The sequence below is a fragment of the Gigantopelta aegis genome, chromosome 1 (assembly GCF_016097555.1).
Source record: "Gigantopelta aegis isolate Gae_Host chromosome 1, Gae_host_genome, whole genome shotgun sequence".
Lineage (NCBI taxonomy): Eukaryota > Metazoa > Mollusca > Gastropoda > Neomphalida > Peltospiridae > Gigantopelta > Gigantopelta aegis.
This window is the reverse complement of record NC_054699.1, coordinates 34,752,936-34,773,723: the sequence shown is the minus strand read 5'-3', so window position 1 is coordinate 34,773,723 and position 20,788 is coordinate 34,752,936. Positions and strand designations below refer to the sequence as shown.

At 40.1% G+C, this 20,788-nt stretch overlaps 1 protein-coding gene across 1 annotated transcript in view; it reads left to right on the top strand.

The window, feature by feature from the left end:
* Positions 1 to 20,788, top strand: part of LOC121374155 (RCC1 and BTB domain-containing protein 1-like) — a 90,787-nt gene that overhangs the window by 57,938 nt on the left and 12,061 nt on the right. The window contains exon 13 of the mRNA XM_041501126.1: positions 1,201 to 1,298. Within this exon, the coding sequence (XP_041357060.1) occupies positions 1,201 to 1,298 (98 nt within the window). The remainder of the gene's footprint in view (positions 1 to 1,200; positions 1,299 to 20,788) is intronic.

Below are 20,788 nucleotides of genomic sequence, written 5' to 3'. Positions count from 1 at the left end.
TCCTTCCATCCGTCCTTCCATCCGTCCTTCCATCCATCCATCAGTCCATCCATCCATCCATCCATCCTTCATTCCATCCATCCATCATTCCATCCATCCATCCATCCATCCATCCATCCATCAGTCCATCCATCCATCCATCCATCCATCCATCCATCCATCCATCCATGAAATGTTAAAGAGTTTTAGAGGCAAATAATTGGCCTTCTTGTACATTCATTCTTTTGACAGTAACGTAGGATGCATACTAGGATTATTGGACAACATTCTGTCTTGTACTTGCCTCAGTGGTGCAGTAGTTAAGCCATAGGACGTAAGGCTGGTAGGTTCTAGGTTCACACCCCAGTACCGGCTCCCACCCAGAGCAAATTTAATGACTCAGTTGGTAGGTGTAAGGACTACACTGACTTCTCTCTCACTAACTACTAACTAATCACTAACCCACTGTCCTTGGCAGACAGCCCAGATAGCTGAGGTGTGTGCCCAGGACAGCATGCTTGAACCTTAATTGGATATAAGTACAAACATAAGTATAAAGAAGAAGAAAGCAAATAATCGCTTTCTTGTGCATGCATTCTTTTGACTAATATAACCATAGGATGCATAGGATTATTGGACAGTGTTCTGCCTTATCTTGTCTTGCATTTAGTTATATACTTTGGGGGCAGGACATAGCACAGTGGTGCCAGTGCACCAAGACTGGTATATCAAAGGCTGTGGTATGTGCTGTCCTGTCTGTGGAATGGTGCATATAAAAGATCCTTTGCTACTAATGGAAAAATATAGCAGGTTTCCTCTCTATGACTGTCAAAATGACCATATGTTTGACATCCAATAACCAATGATTAATAAATGAAATTGCTCTGATGGTGTGGTTAAACTGTTTTGTTTAGTTTTTTTGCTTTTACACTGTTCTTGACAAATTAGCCATTAGTTTATAAAAACACAAGATAAATCACAGATAAATCAAAATCAAGAGTTTAAAAAAATACGTCTGGACCATAAAAGGTAGAGAAAATCATGTGATTAGTCAAGGTGACCCTTGACACAATGGAAGATTTTGACCAAACAACTGTTAGGAAGTTCGGACCAGTCTATTGAACTGGAGGGGTGGAATGCATGTATGTTACCCAGAGACCAGGATAAGTATTTATGAAAAGTGAAAACTATTAAAGTTTTTCTTCATGTTTGTGCTTTCAGGTCGTTAGAAATCACGCAATACACATACGCAGTTTACAAAGCATTCCTACAGTATTTATACACCGACTACGTGACCCTGGAGCCAGAGGAAGCCATAGGTAAGACGATAAAACACTTTTCAAAATTCATTTTATTCTTTATTTTCTTGCTTATGTTCAGCTATATGTAATGTTCAATCCAGTTGTTCAGGTATATCAAAACATGTAGTGTGGGGCATTGAAATTGGAAATTTCATCACTGCCTATTTCTCGTTCCATCCAGTACACCACAATTGGTATATCAAAGGCCTTGGTATCCTGTCTGTGGGATGGTACATATAAAAGATCCCTTGCTTCTAATGAAAAAATGTTGTGGGTTTCCTGTATTTCAAAATTACCAAATGTTTGACATCTAATAGCCGATGATAAATAAAATGTGCTCTAGTGGTATTGTTAAACAAAATACATTTTTTTATCATCATTCCTTAGTTTTAATCAGTTTACGCCAACCAACTACGTTTTACTTATATAATCGGCTAACAAAGGTACACTCATGTCACCTTAGTCTGCGCGGCACAAAAGTCTGCGCACGTTAATCACGTCTTTATAATTTTTATAAACAAACAAACAACGTTAATTTAATTCACAAAACTGTTGTTAAAACAACACATCTTGATTATGAATATATGTATAAAACTGGTCGATAATTTTATTGAAAAAACTCTGAATTAATGCACTAAAAGTATACTTTTGCCAGCCTCGATCAACATGTTTTTGTATCACCTGTCAACACGTGTCAGTCAATGTTGTAATGATCAACCTTGTACATCAACTTATACAAGTTTACATAGAAGCTTCAATACATACCTTATTGTAATATATAAATCCATAAATAAAATGAATGTCTTATTTTATCTGTTAACATAACATCCAAGCATACTTTGAATTTCCCTCCGAGTGACACAATGCAAAATGGCTGCACACAGACTTTGAAGATTGCACTTACAGCATGGCCAATTTTAGCTATAGTCTGATTCAAAATTATCATTGATTGTCCTATATGTCTAATGAACACTATTTGTAATATAATAATAAAAGAAATTGAAAACCACTTATTCCCTGGTACTGTACATCTGTTGTCAGTTTCACCAGGGTAGGTTCTACGAATTTAGTTATCTTTTCCTTTCATACCTGCCTACGTGTAACCCTGATGATACACACATCAATAGAACCATCATGCTGAGAATTCAGCAGGATTCCATTCTTTCCTGAATCCATGATTTTAGCTTGGAAGTGTCAGATTTTGAGATGGAATCCCAAAATATCTATAGTATATAGATCCTCCAATCAAAATATCTATAGCATATAGATCGTCCAACCAAAATATCTATAGCATATACATGTAGATCATCCAACCAAAATATCTATAGCATATAGATCATCCAACAAAAATATCTATAGCATATAAATCCTTCAACAAAAATATCTATAGTGTATAGATCATCCAACCTAAATATCTATAGCATATAGATCCTTCAACAAAAATATCTATGGTATATAGATTGTCCAACCAAAATATCTATAGCATATAGATCGTCCAACAAAAATATCTATAGTATATAGATCCTGCAACAAAAATATCTATAGCATATAGATCATCCAACCAAAATATCTATAGCATATAGATAGTTCAACAAAAATATCTATAGCATATAGATCATTCAACAAAAATATCTATAGTATATAGATCATTCAACAAAAATGTCTATAGTATATAGATCATTCAACAAAAATATCTACAGTATATAGATCCTCCAACAAAAATATCTATAGCATATAGATCATCCAATAAAAATTTCTATAGCATATAGATCCTTCAACAAAAATATCTATAGTATATAGATCGTCCAACAAAAATATCTATAGTATATAGATCCTCCAACAAAAATATCTATAGTATATAGATCCTCCAACAAAAATATCTATAGCATATAGATCGTTCAACAAAAATATCTATAGCATATAGATCGTCCAACAAAAATATCTATAGCATATAGATCGTCCAACAAAAATATCTATAGCATATAGATCATCCAACAAAAATATCTATAGGATATAGATCATCCAACAAAAATATTTATACTGTATAGATCATCCAACAAAAATATCTATAGGATATAGATCCTCCAACAAAAATATCTATAGGATATAGATCCTCCAGCAAAAATATCTATAGGATATAGATCATGCAACAAAAATATCTATAGTCTATAGATCGTCCAACAAAAATATCTATAGCATATAGATCGTCCAACAAAAATATCTATAGCATATAGATTGTCCTAAATTACCTATAATGGTGACATAGTGACATGGTCCTGTACTGGTGACATATAGCCACTGGCCTAGATTACCTATAATGGTGACATAGTGACATGGTGACATGGTCCTGTACTGGTGACATATAGCCACTGGCCTAGATTACCTATACTGGTGACATAGTGACATGGTCCTGTACTGGTGACATATAGCCACTGGCCTAGATTACCTATAATGGTGACATCGTGACATGGTCCTGTACTGGTGACATATAGCCACTGGCCTAGATTACCTATAATGGTGACACTGTGACATGGTCCTGTACTGGTGACATATAGCCACTGGCCTAGATTACCGATAATGGTGACACCGTGACATGGTCCTGTACTGGTGACATATAGCCACTGGCCTAGATTACCGATAATGGTGACGTAGTGACATGGTCCTGTACTGGTGACATATAGCCACTGGCCTAGATTACCTATAATGGTGATGTAGTGACATGGTCCTGTACTGGTGACATATAGCCACTGGCCTAGATTACCTATAATGGTGACGTAGTGACATGGTCCTGTACTGGTGACATATAGCCACTGGCCTAGATTACCTATAATGGTGACACCGTGACATGGTCCTGTACTGGTGACATATAGCCACTGGCCTAGATTACCTATAATGGTGACACCGTGACATGGTCCTGTACTGGTGACATATAGCCACTGGCCTAGATTACCTATAATGGTGACGTAGTGACATGGTCCTGTACTGGTGACATATAGCCATTGGCCTAAATTACCTATAATGGTGACGTAGTGACATGGTCCTGTACTGGTGACATATAGCCACTGGCCTAGATTACCTATAATGGTGATGTAGTGACATGGTCCTGTACTGGTGACATATAGCCACTGGCCTAGATTACCTATAATGGTGACGTAGTGACATGGTCCTGTACTGGTGACATATAGCCACAGGCCTAGATTACCTATAATGGTGACATAGTGACATGGTGACATGGTCCTGTACTGGTGACATATAGCCACTGGCCTAGATTACCTATACTGGTGACATAGTGACATGGTCCTGTACTGGTGACGTATAGCCACTGGCCTAGATTACCTATACTGGTGACATAGTGACATGGTCCAATACTGGTGACATATAGCCACTGGCCTAGATTACCTATAATGGTGACATAGTGACATGGTGACATGGTCCTGTACTGGTGACATATAGCCACTGGCCTAGATTACCGATAATGGTGACGTAGTGACATGGTTCTGTACTGGTGACATATAGCCACTGGCCTAGATTACCTATAATGGTGATGTAGTGACATGGTCCTGTACTGGTGACATATAGCCACTGGCCTAGATTACCTATAATGGTGACGTAGTGACATGGTCCTGTACTGGTGACATATAGCCACTGGCCTAGATTACCTATAATGGTGACACCGTGACATAGTCCTGTACTGGTGACATATAGCCACTGGCCTAGATTACCTATAATGGTGACACCGTGACATGGTCCTGTACTGGTGACATATAGCCACTGGCCTAGATTACCTATAATGGTGACGTAGTGACATGGTCCTGTACTGGTGACATATAGCCATTGGCCTAAATTACCTATAATGGTGACGTAGTGACATGGTGACATGGTCCTGTACTGGTGACATATAGCCACTGGCCTAGATTACCTATAATGGTGACGTAGTGACATGGTCCTGTACCCAACCGGCCTCGGTGGCGTCGTGGCAGGCCATCGGTCTACAGGCTGGTAGGTATTGGATCCCAGTCGAGGCATGGGATTTTTAATCCAGATACCGACTACAAACCCTGAGTGAGTGCTTCGCAAGGCTCAATGGGTAGGTGTAAACCACTTGCACCGACCAGTGATCCATAACTGGTTCAACAAAGGCCATGGTTTGTGCTATCCTGCCTGTGGGAAGCGCAAATAAAAGATCCCTTGCTGCCAATCGGAAGAGTAGCCCATGTAATGGCGACAGCGGGTTTCTTCTCAAAATCTGTGTGGTCCTTAACCATATGTCTGACGCCATATAACCGTAAATAAAATGCGTTGAGTGCGTCGTTAAATAAAACATTTCCTTTCCAAGTCCTGTACTAGTGACATATAGCCACTGGCCTAGATTACCTATAATGGTGACGTAGTGACATGGTCCTGTACTGGTGACATATAGCCACTGGCCTAGATTACCTATAATGGTGACGTAGTGACATGGTCCTGTACTGGTGACATATAGCCACTGGCCTAGATTACCTATAATGGTGACGTAGTGACATGGTCCTGTACTGGTGACATATAGCCACTGGCCTAGATTACCTATAATGGTGACGTAGTGACATGGTCCTGTACTGGTGACATATAGCCACTGGCCTAGATTACCTATAATGGTGACATAGTGACATGGTGACATGGTCCTGTACTGGTGACATATAGCCACTGGCCTAGATATACTGGTGACATAGTGACATGGTCCTGTACTGGTGACGTATAGCCACTGGCCTAGATTACCTATAATGGTGACGTAGTGACATGGTCCTGTACTGGTGACATATAGCCACTGGCCTAGATTACCTATAATGGTGACATCGTAACATGGTCCTGTACTGGTGACATATAGCCACAGGCCTAGATTACCTATAATGGTGACATAGTGACATGGTGACATGGTCCTGTACTGGTGACATATAGCCACTGGCCTAGATTACCTATACTGGTGACATAGTGACATGGTCCTGTACTGGTGACGTATAGCCACTGGCCTAGATTACCTATACTGGTGACATAGTGACATGGTCCAATACTGGTGACATATAGCCACTGGCCTAGATTACCTATAATGGTGACATAGTGACATGGTGACATGGTCCTGTACTGGTGACATATAGCCACTGGCCTAGATTACCGATAATGGTGACGTAGTGACATGGTCCTGTACTGGTGACATATAGCCACTGGCCTAGATTACCTATAATGGTGATGTAGTGACATGGTCCTGTACTGGTGACATATAGCCACTGGCCTAGATTACCTATAATGGTGACGTAGTGACATGGTCCTGTACTGGTGACATATAGCCACTGGCCTAGATTACCTATAATGGTGACACCGTGACATAGTCCTGTACTGGTGACATATAGCCACTGGCCTAGATTACCTATAATGGTGACACCGTGACATGGTCCTGTACTGGTGACATGTAGCCACTGGCCTAGATTACCTATAATGGTGACGTAGTGACATGGTCCTGTACTGGTGACATATAGCCATTGGCCTAGATTACCTATACTGGTGACATAGTGACATGGTCCTGTACTGGTGACGTATAGCCACTGGCCTAGATTACCTATACTGGTGACATAGTGACATGGTCCAATACTGGTGACATATAGCCACTGGCCTAGATTACCTATAATGGTGACATAGTGACATGGTGACATGGTCCTGTACTGGTGACATATAGCCACTGGCCTAGATTACCTATACTGGTGACATAGTGACATGGTGACATGGTCCTGTACTGGTGACATATAGCCACTGGCCTAGATTACCTATAATGGTGACATAGTGACATGGTGACATGGTCCTGTACTGGTGACATAGCCACTGGCCTAGATTACCTATAATGGTGACATAGTGACATGGTCCTGTACTGGTGACATATAGTCACTGGCCTAGATTACCTATAATGGTGACATGGTGACATGGTCCTGTACTGGTGACATATAGCCACTGGCCTAGATTACCTATAATGGTGACATAGTGACATGGTGACATGGTCCTGTACTGGTGACATATAGCCACTGGCCTAGATTACCTATAATGGTGACATAGTGACATGGTGACATGGTCCTGTACTGGTGACATATAGCCACTGGCCTAGATTACCTATACTGGTGACATAATGACATGGTCCTGTACTGGTGACATATAGCCACTGGCCTAGATTACCTATAATGGTGACATAGTGACATGTTCCAATACTGGTGACATATAGCCACTGGCCTAGATTACCTATAATGGTGACATAGTGACATGGTGACATGGTCCTGTACTGGTGACATATAGCCACTGGCCTAGATTACCTGTACTGGTGACATAGTGACATGGTCCTGTACTGGTGACGTATAGCCACTGGCCTAGATTACCTATAATGGTGACGTAGTGACATGGTCCTGTACTGGTGACATATAGCCACTGGCCTAGATTACCTATAATGGTGACATAGTGACATGGTGACATGGTCCTGTACTGGTGACATATAGCCACTGGCCTAGATATACTGGTGACATAGTGACATGGTCCTGTACTGGTGACGTATAGCCACTGGCCTAGATTACCTATAATGGTGACGTAGTGACATGGTCCTGTACTGGTGACATATAGCCACTGGCCTAGATTACCTATAATGGTGACGTAGTGACATGGTCCTGTACTGGTGACATATAGCCACTGGCCTAGATTACCTATAATGGTGACATAGTGACATGGTGACATGGTCCTGTACTGGTGACATATAGCCACTGGCCTAGATTACCTATAATGGTGACATCGTGACATGGTCCTGTACTGGTGACATATAGCCACAGGCCTAGATTACCTATAATGGTGACATAGTGACATGGTCCTGTACTGGTGACATATAGCTACTGGCCTAGATTACCTATACTGGTGACATAGTGACATGGTCCTGTACTGGTGACGTATAGCCACTGGCCTAGGTTACCTATACTGGTGACATAGTGACATGGTCCAATACTGGTGACATATAGCCACTGGCCTAGATTACCTATAATGGTGACATAGTGACATGGTCCTGTATTGGTGACATATAGCCACTGGCCTAGATTACCTATAATGGTGACATAGTGACATGGTGACATGGTCCTGTACTGGTGACATATAGCCACTGGCCTAGATTACCTATACTGGTGACATAGTGACATGGTCCTGTACTGGTGACGTATAGCCACTGGCCTAGATTACCTATAATGGTGACGTAGTGACATGGTCCTGTACTGGTGACGTATAGCCACTGGCCTAGATTACCTATAATGGTGACATAGTGACATGGTGACATGGTCCTGTACTGGTGACATATAGCCACTGGCCTAAATTACCTTTACTGGTGACATAGTGACATGGTCCTGTACTGGTGACGTATAGCCACTGGCCTAGATTACCTATAATGGTGACATAGTGACATGGTGACATGGTCCTGTACTGGTGACATATAGCCACTGGCCTAAATTACCTTTACTGGTGACATAGTGACATGGTCCTGTACTGGTGACGTATAGCCACTGGCCTAGATTACCTATAATGGTGACGTAGTGACATGGTCCTGTACTGGTGACATATAGCCACTGGCCTAGATTACCTATAATGGTGACATCGTGACATGGTCCTGTACTGGTGACATATAGCCACTGGCCTAGATTACCTATAATGGTGACATAGTGACATGGTGACATGGTCCTGTACTGGTGACATATACCGTATATCTTCGCCTATAAGTCGAATTTTTTTCACCCAAAAATTATTTTACAACTTGGGGGGTCGACTTATAAGAGGGTAAAAAAAATTCAAAAAAAAAAATTACTGTTTTGGGGATTATTTTACAAGTTTTATTGTTGAAGTATGCCATGTATTTATACTCAAATATGTTAATTTGACACATTTATTTTTTATAACCTATTTTTTTTGGCATTAGAACGGTTTTGGTTATGCGAAAAGGCGTACGATCTCACTCACATGCCAAGACAACAGTCCACTTAGTTAAATTAACAGCCATCACTAATAGTAAAAATGTAAACAATACTAACTACCTGTTGCCTGAGTTTATTTTGAAATCTGGTCACTGGCATTAATGGTTGTTCAAACAATGTTTTGGCGGTGATTAACTTCATGAATATTACTGAGCTTTCCCTTAAAATAGACTGATCTCTGCAGTTCACCATCTAGAGCAATAGGGACACACATCATTTGGTACAAAAACCAGTGTACTTTCCAGAGTTATCCTCCTTACATGTATTAATATGGCGGCAAAACGTGATACTTTCAGTTTTATCGTAGTGATCTGTTGTCAGTGTTTATAAATAAAGTCGTTGTCTGTGCACAAAACCATCTGTACAGTACTATACAGTAACAGTCAAACAGCTTTCACTCTCTACTAAGGGAATATTTCGTTTTGATGCTATGTAATAATGATAGTTTGATTGGAATAGTCTGATTATATTGCGATGTACAAAACGTGAAAACCGAAGTTTGTAAAATAATTTTCTTTTGTTCAAATATTATTGTTCTCATGTGCTGAAAATAAGAAATATTTCAATATTTATAAGTAGTTTTTCATGGGTCGACTTATAAACGGGTCAATAAAAAAATACGTTTTCAGGGCTTGAAATTAGGGACTCGACTTATAGCCGAGATCGACTTACAGGCGAAGATATACGGTAGCCACTGGCCTAGATTACCTATACTGGTGACATAGTGACATGGTCCTGTACTGGTGACATATAGCCACTGGCCTAGATTACCTATACAGGTGACATAGTGACATGGTGACATGGTCCTGTACTGGTGACATATAGCCACTGGCCTAGATTACCTATAATGGTGACGTAGTGACATGGTCCAATACTGGTGACATATAGCCACTGGCCTAGATTACCTATACTGGTGACATAGTGACATGGTGACATGGTCCTGTACTGGTGACATATAGTCACTGGCCTAGATTACCTATAATGGTGACGTAGTGACATGGTCCAATACTGGTGACATATAGCCACTGGCCTAGATCACCTATACTGGTGACATAGTGACATGGTCCTGTACTGGTGACATATAGCCACTGGCCTAGATTACCTATACTGGTGACATAGTGACATGGTCCAATACTGGTGACATATAGCCACTGGCCTAGATTACCTATAATGGTGACATAGTGACATGTTCCAATACTGGTGACATATAGCCACTGGCCTAGATTACCTATAATGGTGACATCGTGACATGGTCCTGTACTGGTGACATATAGCCACAGGCCTAGATTACCTATAATGGTGACATAGTGACATGGTGACATGGTCCTGTACTGGTGACATATAGCCACTGGCCTAGATTACCTATACTGGTGACATAGTGACATGGTGACATGGTCCTGTACTGGTGACATATAGCCACTGGCCTAGATTACCTATAATGGTGACGTAGTGACATGGTCCAATACTGGTGACATATAGCCACTGGCCTAGATTACCTATACTGGTGACATAGTGACATGGTGACATGGTCCTGTACTGGTGACATATAGTCACTGGCCTGGATTACCTATAATGGTGACGTAGTGACATGGTCCAATACTGGTGACATATAGCCACTGGCCTAGATTACCTATAATGGTGACATAGTGACATTTTCCAATACTGGTGACATATAGCCACTGGCCTAGATTACCTATACTGGTGACGTAGTGACATTTTCCAATACTGGTGACATATAGCCACTGGCCTAGATTACCTATAATGGTGACGTAGTGACATTTTCCAATACTGGTGACATATAGCCACTGGCCTAGATTACCTATACTGGTGACGTAGTGACATTTTCCAATACTGGTGACATATAGCCACTGGCCTAGATTACCTATAATGGTGACGTAGTGACATTTTCCAATACTGGTGACATATAGCCACTGGCCTAGATTACCTATAATGGTGACGTAGTGACATTTTCCAATACTGGTGACATATAGCCTCTGGCCTAGATTACCTACAATGGTGACATAGTGACATGGTGACATATAGCCACTGGCCTAGATTACCTATAATGGTGACATAGTGACATGGTCCTGTACTGCTGACATATAGCCACTGGCCTAGATTACCAGTGTACAATTGGTTGATTACACAGATACGGAAGATGATTTATGTTCGAGTCAGGTTGCCAGACTAGTTAATCACACAATAACAATAAACATTACAAATATTTATTACAATGGTTTTCAAACTTTGTCTCACTTGTATTGTACAGACACAGGCCTTCTAGAATACGGTGGCCCGATGTCTGAGGCCAGTGTTTTTTGGATTCGGGCCAGTAAAAGTTATTTTGTGCAATCCCGATGGCAAGTGGTTATAAAAAAACCACAAAAAACAACAAAAAACAAATATACAACGCTATGTCCTACGATCATACAAAAACAAAAGAGACATCTACAAGTCACTTCTTTCGATTTGCTATCACATGCAATATTTCACTAACAAACAGTTGGCCATCAGTAATCTCTGACCCATCCACGACATCAATATATCTACTGATATAACTTTATTAAAGTTATAAAGTGTAAACATTGGAAAAACAAAAGTTCATTGTTTTGCCGCCATTTTGTTATTTTACACCGGAATCCAAAGATTTGTTACTCTAATACTAATAATATGCAAAACGGTAACCAGTCTTTTATTAGTTTTAAAGGTTGCATGTCACTATTTACAAATACTTTAAATGTGTAAATTATTAATTTAATTTATAAAATATGACATAAATTGCAAAAAGTTTTTTTTTTAAAAGCTTAGGAACACTGTATCATGAAATAGATAAATTTAACAAAGTACCCAAATTGAAAAATTACTAATATGTTGTGTGTGTGTTGGGGGGGGGGGGGGGGGGGGGGGGAGAGGGTAAGCCTTAAACTGCAATACATGTACACTTTATGCTAATAAAGGTTCTTAATTGTTTCTTTTCTCATTTTGTTTTTTGTGGGGGTGGGTGGGTGGGGGTGAGTTCCCATTCATAAGTAAATAAATAATGATGTTAACTGTTGTAATATCTCGGTAACATGGATTATTTTTTATAACTTAGGTGGTTTTAGTGGAAACAATTATTTAAATTTTTTAATAAGTACGGTAACTTTATTCTAAACTGATGAAAATTATTTGCATATTTTTCTAAACAAACCATAAAGCATGCTCAATGAGCCTATTTGTTGTATAAATTGACAAATTGATTAAACATGATCTCAGTATGAAAAATGGACGTTAAAAAGTTAATTATTTTAATTTACTGTTTTTTTTGTTTCGTCAACAGTTAAAATTGGGCAAGTGAATTTTTCACCATGGCCAGTGAATATTCAAATCCACTGGCCCTATGGCAAGTTAATTTTAAAAATATTCTAGAACCCCTGACATACACAAGGGGCGGTACGTAGCCCAGTGGTAAAGCACTCTCCTGATGTGCAGTTGGTATGAGATAGATCTCTATCCATGGGCCTATGGAACTATAACTCTTGCACCACAACTGGTATATAAAAAATCCCTTGCTACTAATGAAAAAAAATTTTTTAGTTGGTTTTTAAGTCAAAATTACCAAATGTTTGAGAACCAATAGCTGATAATTCATAAATCAATGTTTTCTATTGATGTCGTTAAACAAAATAATCTCTGTCCGTGTCTCTCTCTCTCTCTCTGTGTCTGTTTGTCTATCTCTCTGTCTGTCTGTCTGTCTCTCTCTCTCTCTCTCTCTCTCTCTCTCTCTCTCTCTCTCTCTCTCTCTCTCTCTCTCTCTCTCTCTCTCTCTCTCATATTCATCAGCTAGTAAGAAAGGTGCTGGAAAACCATGTTAGAAAAATTATCTAGCACACATACAAATGTACCTAGATTGTAATGCATCCTTTTTATTGATTAATTGATCTCATCATTCAGCCACCGACCTCAGTGGCGTCGTGGTTAGGCCATCGGTCTACAGGCTGGTAGGTACTGGGTTCGGATCCCAGTCAAGGCATGGGATTTTTAATCCAGATACTGACTCCAAACCCTGAGAGAGTGCTCCGCAAGGCTCAATGGGTAGGTGTAAACCACTTACACCGACCAGTGGTCCATAACTGGTTCAACAAAGGCCATGTTTTGTGCTATCCTGCCTGTGGGAAGCGTAAATAAAAGATCCCTTGCTGCTAATCGGAAAGAGTAGCCCATGTAGTGGCGACAGCAAGTTTCCTCTCAAAATCTGTGTGGTCCTTAACCATATGTCTGACGCCATATAACCGTAAATAAAATGTGTTGAGTGCATTGTTAAATAAAACATTTCTTTCTTTTTTTTCATCATTCAGCCATTGTTATATATTGTTTATATGCAAAGTACGTAGTATGTGACATGACATGCATATTATTTGAGAAAAAGATATATATTTTTTTTAATGTAATGACACACATTCAACACTTTATAATTATGACTATTTGGCATTAGATTATGGTTAAAGACCACAGCAATAATTAGAGAAGAAATCCACTGCCACCACTCAATAGGCTAATCTCTTCGATCAGCAGAAATGAAGTTTTTATATGCACCATCCCACAGACTGGATAGTACATGCCACTGCCTTTGTTATACCTATTGTGGTGCAGTGACTGGAACATGAAATATTCCAATGGGCCAACCAGTGGGGATCAATCCTAGACCAACTGTGCATCTATCACTAAAACTTTACTTCAAAATTACTGTATGTTTGACATTCAATAGCCGATGATTAATAAATCATTGTGCTCTAGTTGTTTGATAGCACTGTAGCAGAAATCTATATGAAATTTATTTTTCCTAGTACAGGAAATAACAAGGGAGGTAATTTGAAGTTATAGAGTGTTCTGCATAAAAGGTATAAAAGGCAAGGTACCATGTGGATAGTTCTCTCAGTTCAGTACCGGCCTCGATGGCATCGTGGTTAGTTCTCTCAGTTCAGTACCGGCCTCGATGGCATCGTGGTTAGTTCTCTCAGTTCAGTACCGGCCTCGATGGCATCGTGGTTAGTTCTCTCAGTTCAGTACCGGCCTCGATGGCATCGTGGATAGTTCTCTCAGTTCAGTACCGGCCTCGATGGCATCGTGGTTAGTTCTCTCAGTTCAGTACCGGCCTCGATGGCATCGTGGTTAGTTCTCTCAGTTCAGTACCGGCCTCGATGGCATCGTGGATAGTTCTCTCAGTTCAGTACCGGCCTCGATGGCATCGTGGATAGTTCTCTCAGTTCAGTACCGGCCTCGATGGCATCGTGGATAGTTCTCTCAGTTCAGTACCGGCCTCGATGGCATCGTGGTTAGTTCTCTCAGTTCAGTACCGGCCTCGATGGCATCGTGGATAGTTCTCTCAGTTCAGTACCGGCCTCGATGGCATCGTGGATAGTTCTCTCAGTTCAGTACCGGCCTCGATGGCATCGTGGATAGTTCTCTCAGTTCAGTACCGGCCTCGATGGCATCGTGGTTAGTTCTCTCAGTTCAGTACCGGCCTCGATGGCATCGTGGATAGTTCTCTCAGTTCAGTACCGGCCTCGATGGCATCGTGGTTAGTTCTCTCAGTTCAGTACCGGCCTCGATGGCATCGTGGATAGTTCTCTCAGTTCAGTACCGGCCTCGATGGCATCGTGGATAGTTCTCTCAGTTCAGTACCGGCCTCGATGGCATCGTGGATAGTTCTCTCAGTTCAGTACCGGCCTCGATGGCATCGTGGTTAGTTCTCTCAGTTCAGTACCGGCCTCGATGGCATCGTGGTTAGTTCTCTCAGTTCAGTACCGGCCTCGATGGCATCGTGGTTAGTTCTCTCAGTTCAGTACCGGCCTCGATGGCATCGTGGATAGTTCTCTCAGTTCAGTACCGGCCTCGATGGCATCGTGGTTAAGCCATCGGACATAAAGCTAGTAGATACAGGGTTTGTAGCCCAGTATCGGCTCCCACCCAGAGTGAGTTTTAACGACTCAGTGGATAGGCGTGAGGCCACTACACCCTGTTTTCTCTCACTAACCACTAACAACTAACTCACTGTCCTGACAGACAGCACAAATAGCTGAGGTATGTGCCCAGGACAGCGTACTTGAACCTTAATTGGATATAAGTAGGAAAATAAGTTGAAATGAATCTCCATTTAGTGGTATGGATTAAGAATGACAGGCGAGCAGCACAATATTAATGAGATGCTTGATGCCATCTTGCATAAACTTGAGTTAGTAGTGATAGAATTAGACATCAGAGGAACTGCCAGACAGGCTGTGAGAGTTCATGACTTAGAGTCTGCTGTTTTGCCCTCGTGTCGGTCTCTTGCAATGAGTGCTCTGTAGTCTTGTCAGTATTGCCAAGATCCTTTAGTTTATTGTGAAGTTATATCAGATTTGCTAGCAGTAAGTAATTATTGTAAGGGTTGAAACTTGAAAAGATGTTGAACAGGTCATCAGTAAGATACAAAGATTGTAAAAGCACACTGATGCACGCACGCACGCATGCACAGACGCACACACACACACACACACACACACACACACACACACACACACACACACACACAGACACAGACACACTCCTTGTAATTTAAAGTATCCCTTCTCACCCCACCCACCCTCCCAAAAAAAAGGTTTTTTGGTGGGGAATAAACTGTCTTTAGGTATTCTGGGGGTCCGATCATAGGCCCCTTCCTAAAAGAAATTGGCTGTGAAAATAACCAATTTGAATACTAAAAGTTCCCAATATATACTCTTCAAAAAAAGTAGGGGAATTCTAATAAGAATTTACAATTGCCAAAATTGTAAGGTATATTAGCTGTGGGGAATGGTTATATGATAGTAGTGAATTAATTGGGCAAACATTACAACCAGTAGTTAAGTATTACAGTAGGTTTTATGACGGCCAAAGATCTTGAAGGACGATTGAGGTCAGAAGTGAAATTTGAAAGTTGACATTTAATCAGTAAATCGCACATTTAAACAATAAAAATGACTAAAAACAAAACAATAGCAACTGTATGATCAACAGAAGGAAAAAGATTGACAGAATAATGTTCCACAGTGATTAATGGACCTTCCTGGATATTGTCAAAATCAAGAATGACACCCCACACACATGTACGGGACAACTGCATGATGCACGTGCAAACTATAGAATGTGTTTCGGTGTGTTCATAAACAGACCTGAATGTTCTTTACTAGGATCTCTGTGGTCAAAACGTATGTTCGGTCTAATAGTTGATATTAACATTAATATTTCAGATTCCCCTACTTATATATATATATATATATATATATATATATATATATATATATATATATATATATATATATATATATATATACACACACACTATGTATGCTAATTTTCCCAGGATCCCATCAAACATGGGATCCTGGGAAAAAATTGTGAATAAATCTCTGATGTTAAAAGTTTGTTTTGTTTAATGACACCATTAGAGCACGTTGATTTATTAATCATCAGCTATGGAATGTCAAACATTTGGTAATTGTGACATATCGCCTTAGAGAGGACACCCGCTATATGTTTCCATTAGTTGCAAGGGATCGTTTATAGACACCATGCCACAGTCCCCTACCAGTCCAACCAAAGGGGACTATAGATTTTGACGGAGCGGGACGTAGCCCAGTAGTTAAGCGCCTGCCTGATGCACGGTCAGTCTAGGAACGATCCCCGCAGGTGGACCCATTTGGGCTATTTCTCATTCCAGCCAGTGCTCCACAACTGGTGTAACAAAGGCTGTGGTATGTACTAACCTGTCCATGGGATGGTGCATGTGAAAGATCCCTTGCTGCTAATCGAAAAGAGTAGCCCATGAACTGGCGACAGTGGGTTTCCTCTCTCAATATCAGTGTGGTCCTTAACCATATGTCTGACGCCATATAACCGTAAATAAAATGTGTTGAGTGCGTCATTAAATAAAACATTTCTTTCTTTCTTTTTGCCCATGGCATGCCAGTAACTATTGCGGAGGTGGATTCCGTATTAGTCCCCTACCAGTCCGACCGAAGGGGACTATAGGTTTCGTCTCAGTCCTCTGTCTGTCCATGTCTATCGGTCTTTGTGTCTGTCTGTCCCACATATAATTTTTTGAATGTTTTTTCCTACAATTCATTGAGATATGGAGCAAAAATGTTGTGTATGGCTTTATCATGTATTGTTACAGATCAAGTTTGACTTTCATGGCAATTTACTATTTTTCACAGTTATGGCCCTTGAAGTTTGGAGATATAAAAATTTGTTTTCAAAAGGTTTTTCGCAATGCCTTAAGATATTGAGATATTCTGTTTATAACTTTATCATGTACTTTTACAGATCAAGTTTGACTTGGCGATTTACTCATTTTTCACTTGAACTTAGGAGATATGAAAATTAGTTTTCATTACTTTTTTTTGCAATGCCTAAAGATGTTGAGATATTCTGTGTATAGCTTTATCATGTACTGTCACAGATCAAGGTTAACTTCCATAGCGGTTTATCCATTTTTCACAGAATTGTGGCCCTTGAACTTAGGAGATAGGAAAATGTGTTGGCCCCAGTAGAGGAAATGTGCATTGTATTGTTTTAGCAGTTCTATCACAATGCTTGTTTTGATTTCAATATAAATAAATTGTCTTTCTGGAACAGGAGTTAATTGTTAGTTCTAGTAGGAGTTAGTTGTTAGTTCTAGTAGTTAGTGATTTAAAAAAAAGAAGAAGGAAAACAACTCATTAGTATAGTGGCTTTACACATTCTAGGGCGTATACTACTAAATCAAATCTCATAGACAACAACTATCAACTCCTACCTACAGCGTATCAATCGACATAAACACCACGGATATAAATACTACCACCCCTCACATGGCTACTTGACATAGTGGTACTAGATGAAATAAAATTGCAGACATTTTTTGCCCAGATGAAACTAATTTTGTTTACACCCAACATGCACACTCACAATTATAACCAATCACAATTATAACCAATCACAGGACTTCTCTATCAAAAGTTAGGCGCACCTCGAAGTTTGACCCAGTCGGATTTTATTTGATTTAGTAGTCTACCTATAGTGGATCCATTCAACTAATTGGAGTTTTTCTCGTTCCAGTCAGTGCACCACAACTGGGTCAAAAAGAAAGAAAGCAAGAAGTGTTTTATTTAACGACGCATTCAACACATTTTATTTTACAGTTATATGGCGTCAGACATATGGTTAAGGACCACACAGATTTTGAGAGGAAACCCGCTGTCGCCACTATATGGGCTACTCTTCCGATTAGCAGCAAAGGATCTTTTATTTGTGCTTCCCACAGACAGGATAGCACAAACCATGGCCTTTGTTGAACCAGTTATGGATCACTGGTCGGTGCAAGTGGTTTACACCTACCCATTGAGCCTTGCGGAGCACTCACTCAGGGTTTGGAGTCGGTATCTGGATTAAAAATCCCATGCCTCGACTGGGATGCGAACCCAGTACCTACCAGCCTCTAGACCGATGGCCTAACCACGATGCCACCGACGCCGGTCACACAACTGGGTCAGAGGCTGTGGTACATGTATGTGCTTTCTTGTCTGTGGGATGGTGCATATAAAAGATCCTTTGCTGCTAATGGAAAAATGTAGTAGGTTTCCTTTGATGACTTCGAGTCAGAATTACAAAATGTTTGACACCCAGTAGCCGATGATTAATCAATCAATGTGCTCTAGTGGTGTCGTTAAACTTTTTAACATTGAACATTCTTTTCCTTTCCTCACAGGACGATGCAATGCGAATTAATTAAAGTGTTAATAAACTAACGGTATCTCATATATATTGTACTGGACCTTATCAGTCCCCGCCATATTGCCACTGAAGACATCACTTTAGAGTCGATGTCTTTTTCTCCCTCAATTACTTGACTGTTGACTTCTTCTTCTTCTTTTATTAGTCAAACTCATAAGCCTGTCAAATTATCACAGACTAAAACCCCCTCTCTTTGATTGCTCCATTTCCTATAATTCCACAATTTGATTAACAACATCCTAATACTTGCCGATGAAATCAATTTTTTTTTTCCTCACTCAGACGTCGACATGACATGAACCTTGAATGGTTCAGGGAAGCCGGTGATTAATTATGGCTGTGATCTCACGTAAAGACATTGATTACACATATCCCCCCCCCACCCCTCCATAACTACCTTTCTTTTCTCTCATTAAAGCGAGTCTTAATCAGCTGATTAGGTAGCGAGTCTAATACCGGCATGCCACGGACAATTACCATAGAAAACCAGCCCAGAGGGCTTTCTTTGTAGTGTGCCCATTAAAGAGTGGTGTTCAGGTCTGCGGTTGTCAGGGAATGTTCCATGTGGGAAATCTTCCCGTCTCTATGGATATTAATAAACAGCGCTTACGGCACATAAGAGAGAGAGAGAGGGGCAATCGTTTGGTGCAGGGGTCGGTAACTAGGAAATGTATATATAATATATGTTGACTGTGTCGTCATAGAAAATCAAGCTCACTCTCTCTCTATCTTTCTTTATTTCGTTTGGGAAGAAAACCAGGAATAAAAGTTCACTTACTCTTTTTGATAACTGTTTAAACATGATAATGGTGGTGGTGGTGGTGATGTTGGTGATGGTGATATAATATAATTATGTTGATGATGATGATGATCATGATGATGATGGTGATGATTGTGGTGGTGATGATGATGATGGTGGTGGTGATGATCATGATAATGATGATGATGGTGGTGGTGATCATGATGATGATGGTGGTGATCACCATGATGGTGGTGGTGATGATGATGGTGATGGTGGTGGTGATCATGATGGTGGTGGTGGTGATAATGCTGATGGTGGTGGTGGTGGTGATGATGATGGTGGTGGCGATGATGGTGATAATGACTACAGTATGATGATGATGATGATGATGATGATGATGATTGTATAATACATGTTTTTAAAGACCATTTTTACGACCTCTTGATAAACCTGATGTTAGGAATTTTATGATGTTGATGATGTTGGTTGTGAATTTGATGGTGATATATATGACTTATATTTATGTCTGTGTTCATTTAGGGTTCAAGCATGCTGTTCAGGGCATGGCTTAACTATTTAGTCAGGACAGAGGTTAATAGTTAGCATGAGAACAATCAGTTTTGCCGCAGCTATGGACTGTTTCCCCACAGACAGGACAACACTATAACCAATTCCTTTTCTAAAAGTGATTAAAAACCTATTAACAAAGGCATATTGATTGCATTGACATGTTATAGAAAAAAACATACTGGGGAGATCGGTATTGTTTTTTAAATTAAGATTAATTTTGCATGTTTCTGCTACCTTGTATTATATAAATCATATTCACTGTGTATATCAGATTAAATCATGTAATACTTAGAAGATATTTTCTTTATCATTCAATCATTTAAAATACAATAGTATCTTGTTAGACCTGTCAAACGTTTCTTCCTGTTTTCCTTCTACGATCTATGTTGAAGTGTGTACCAGGATATGAA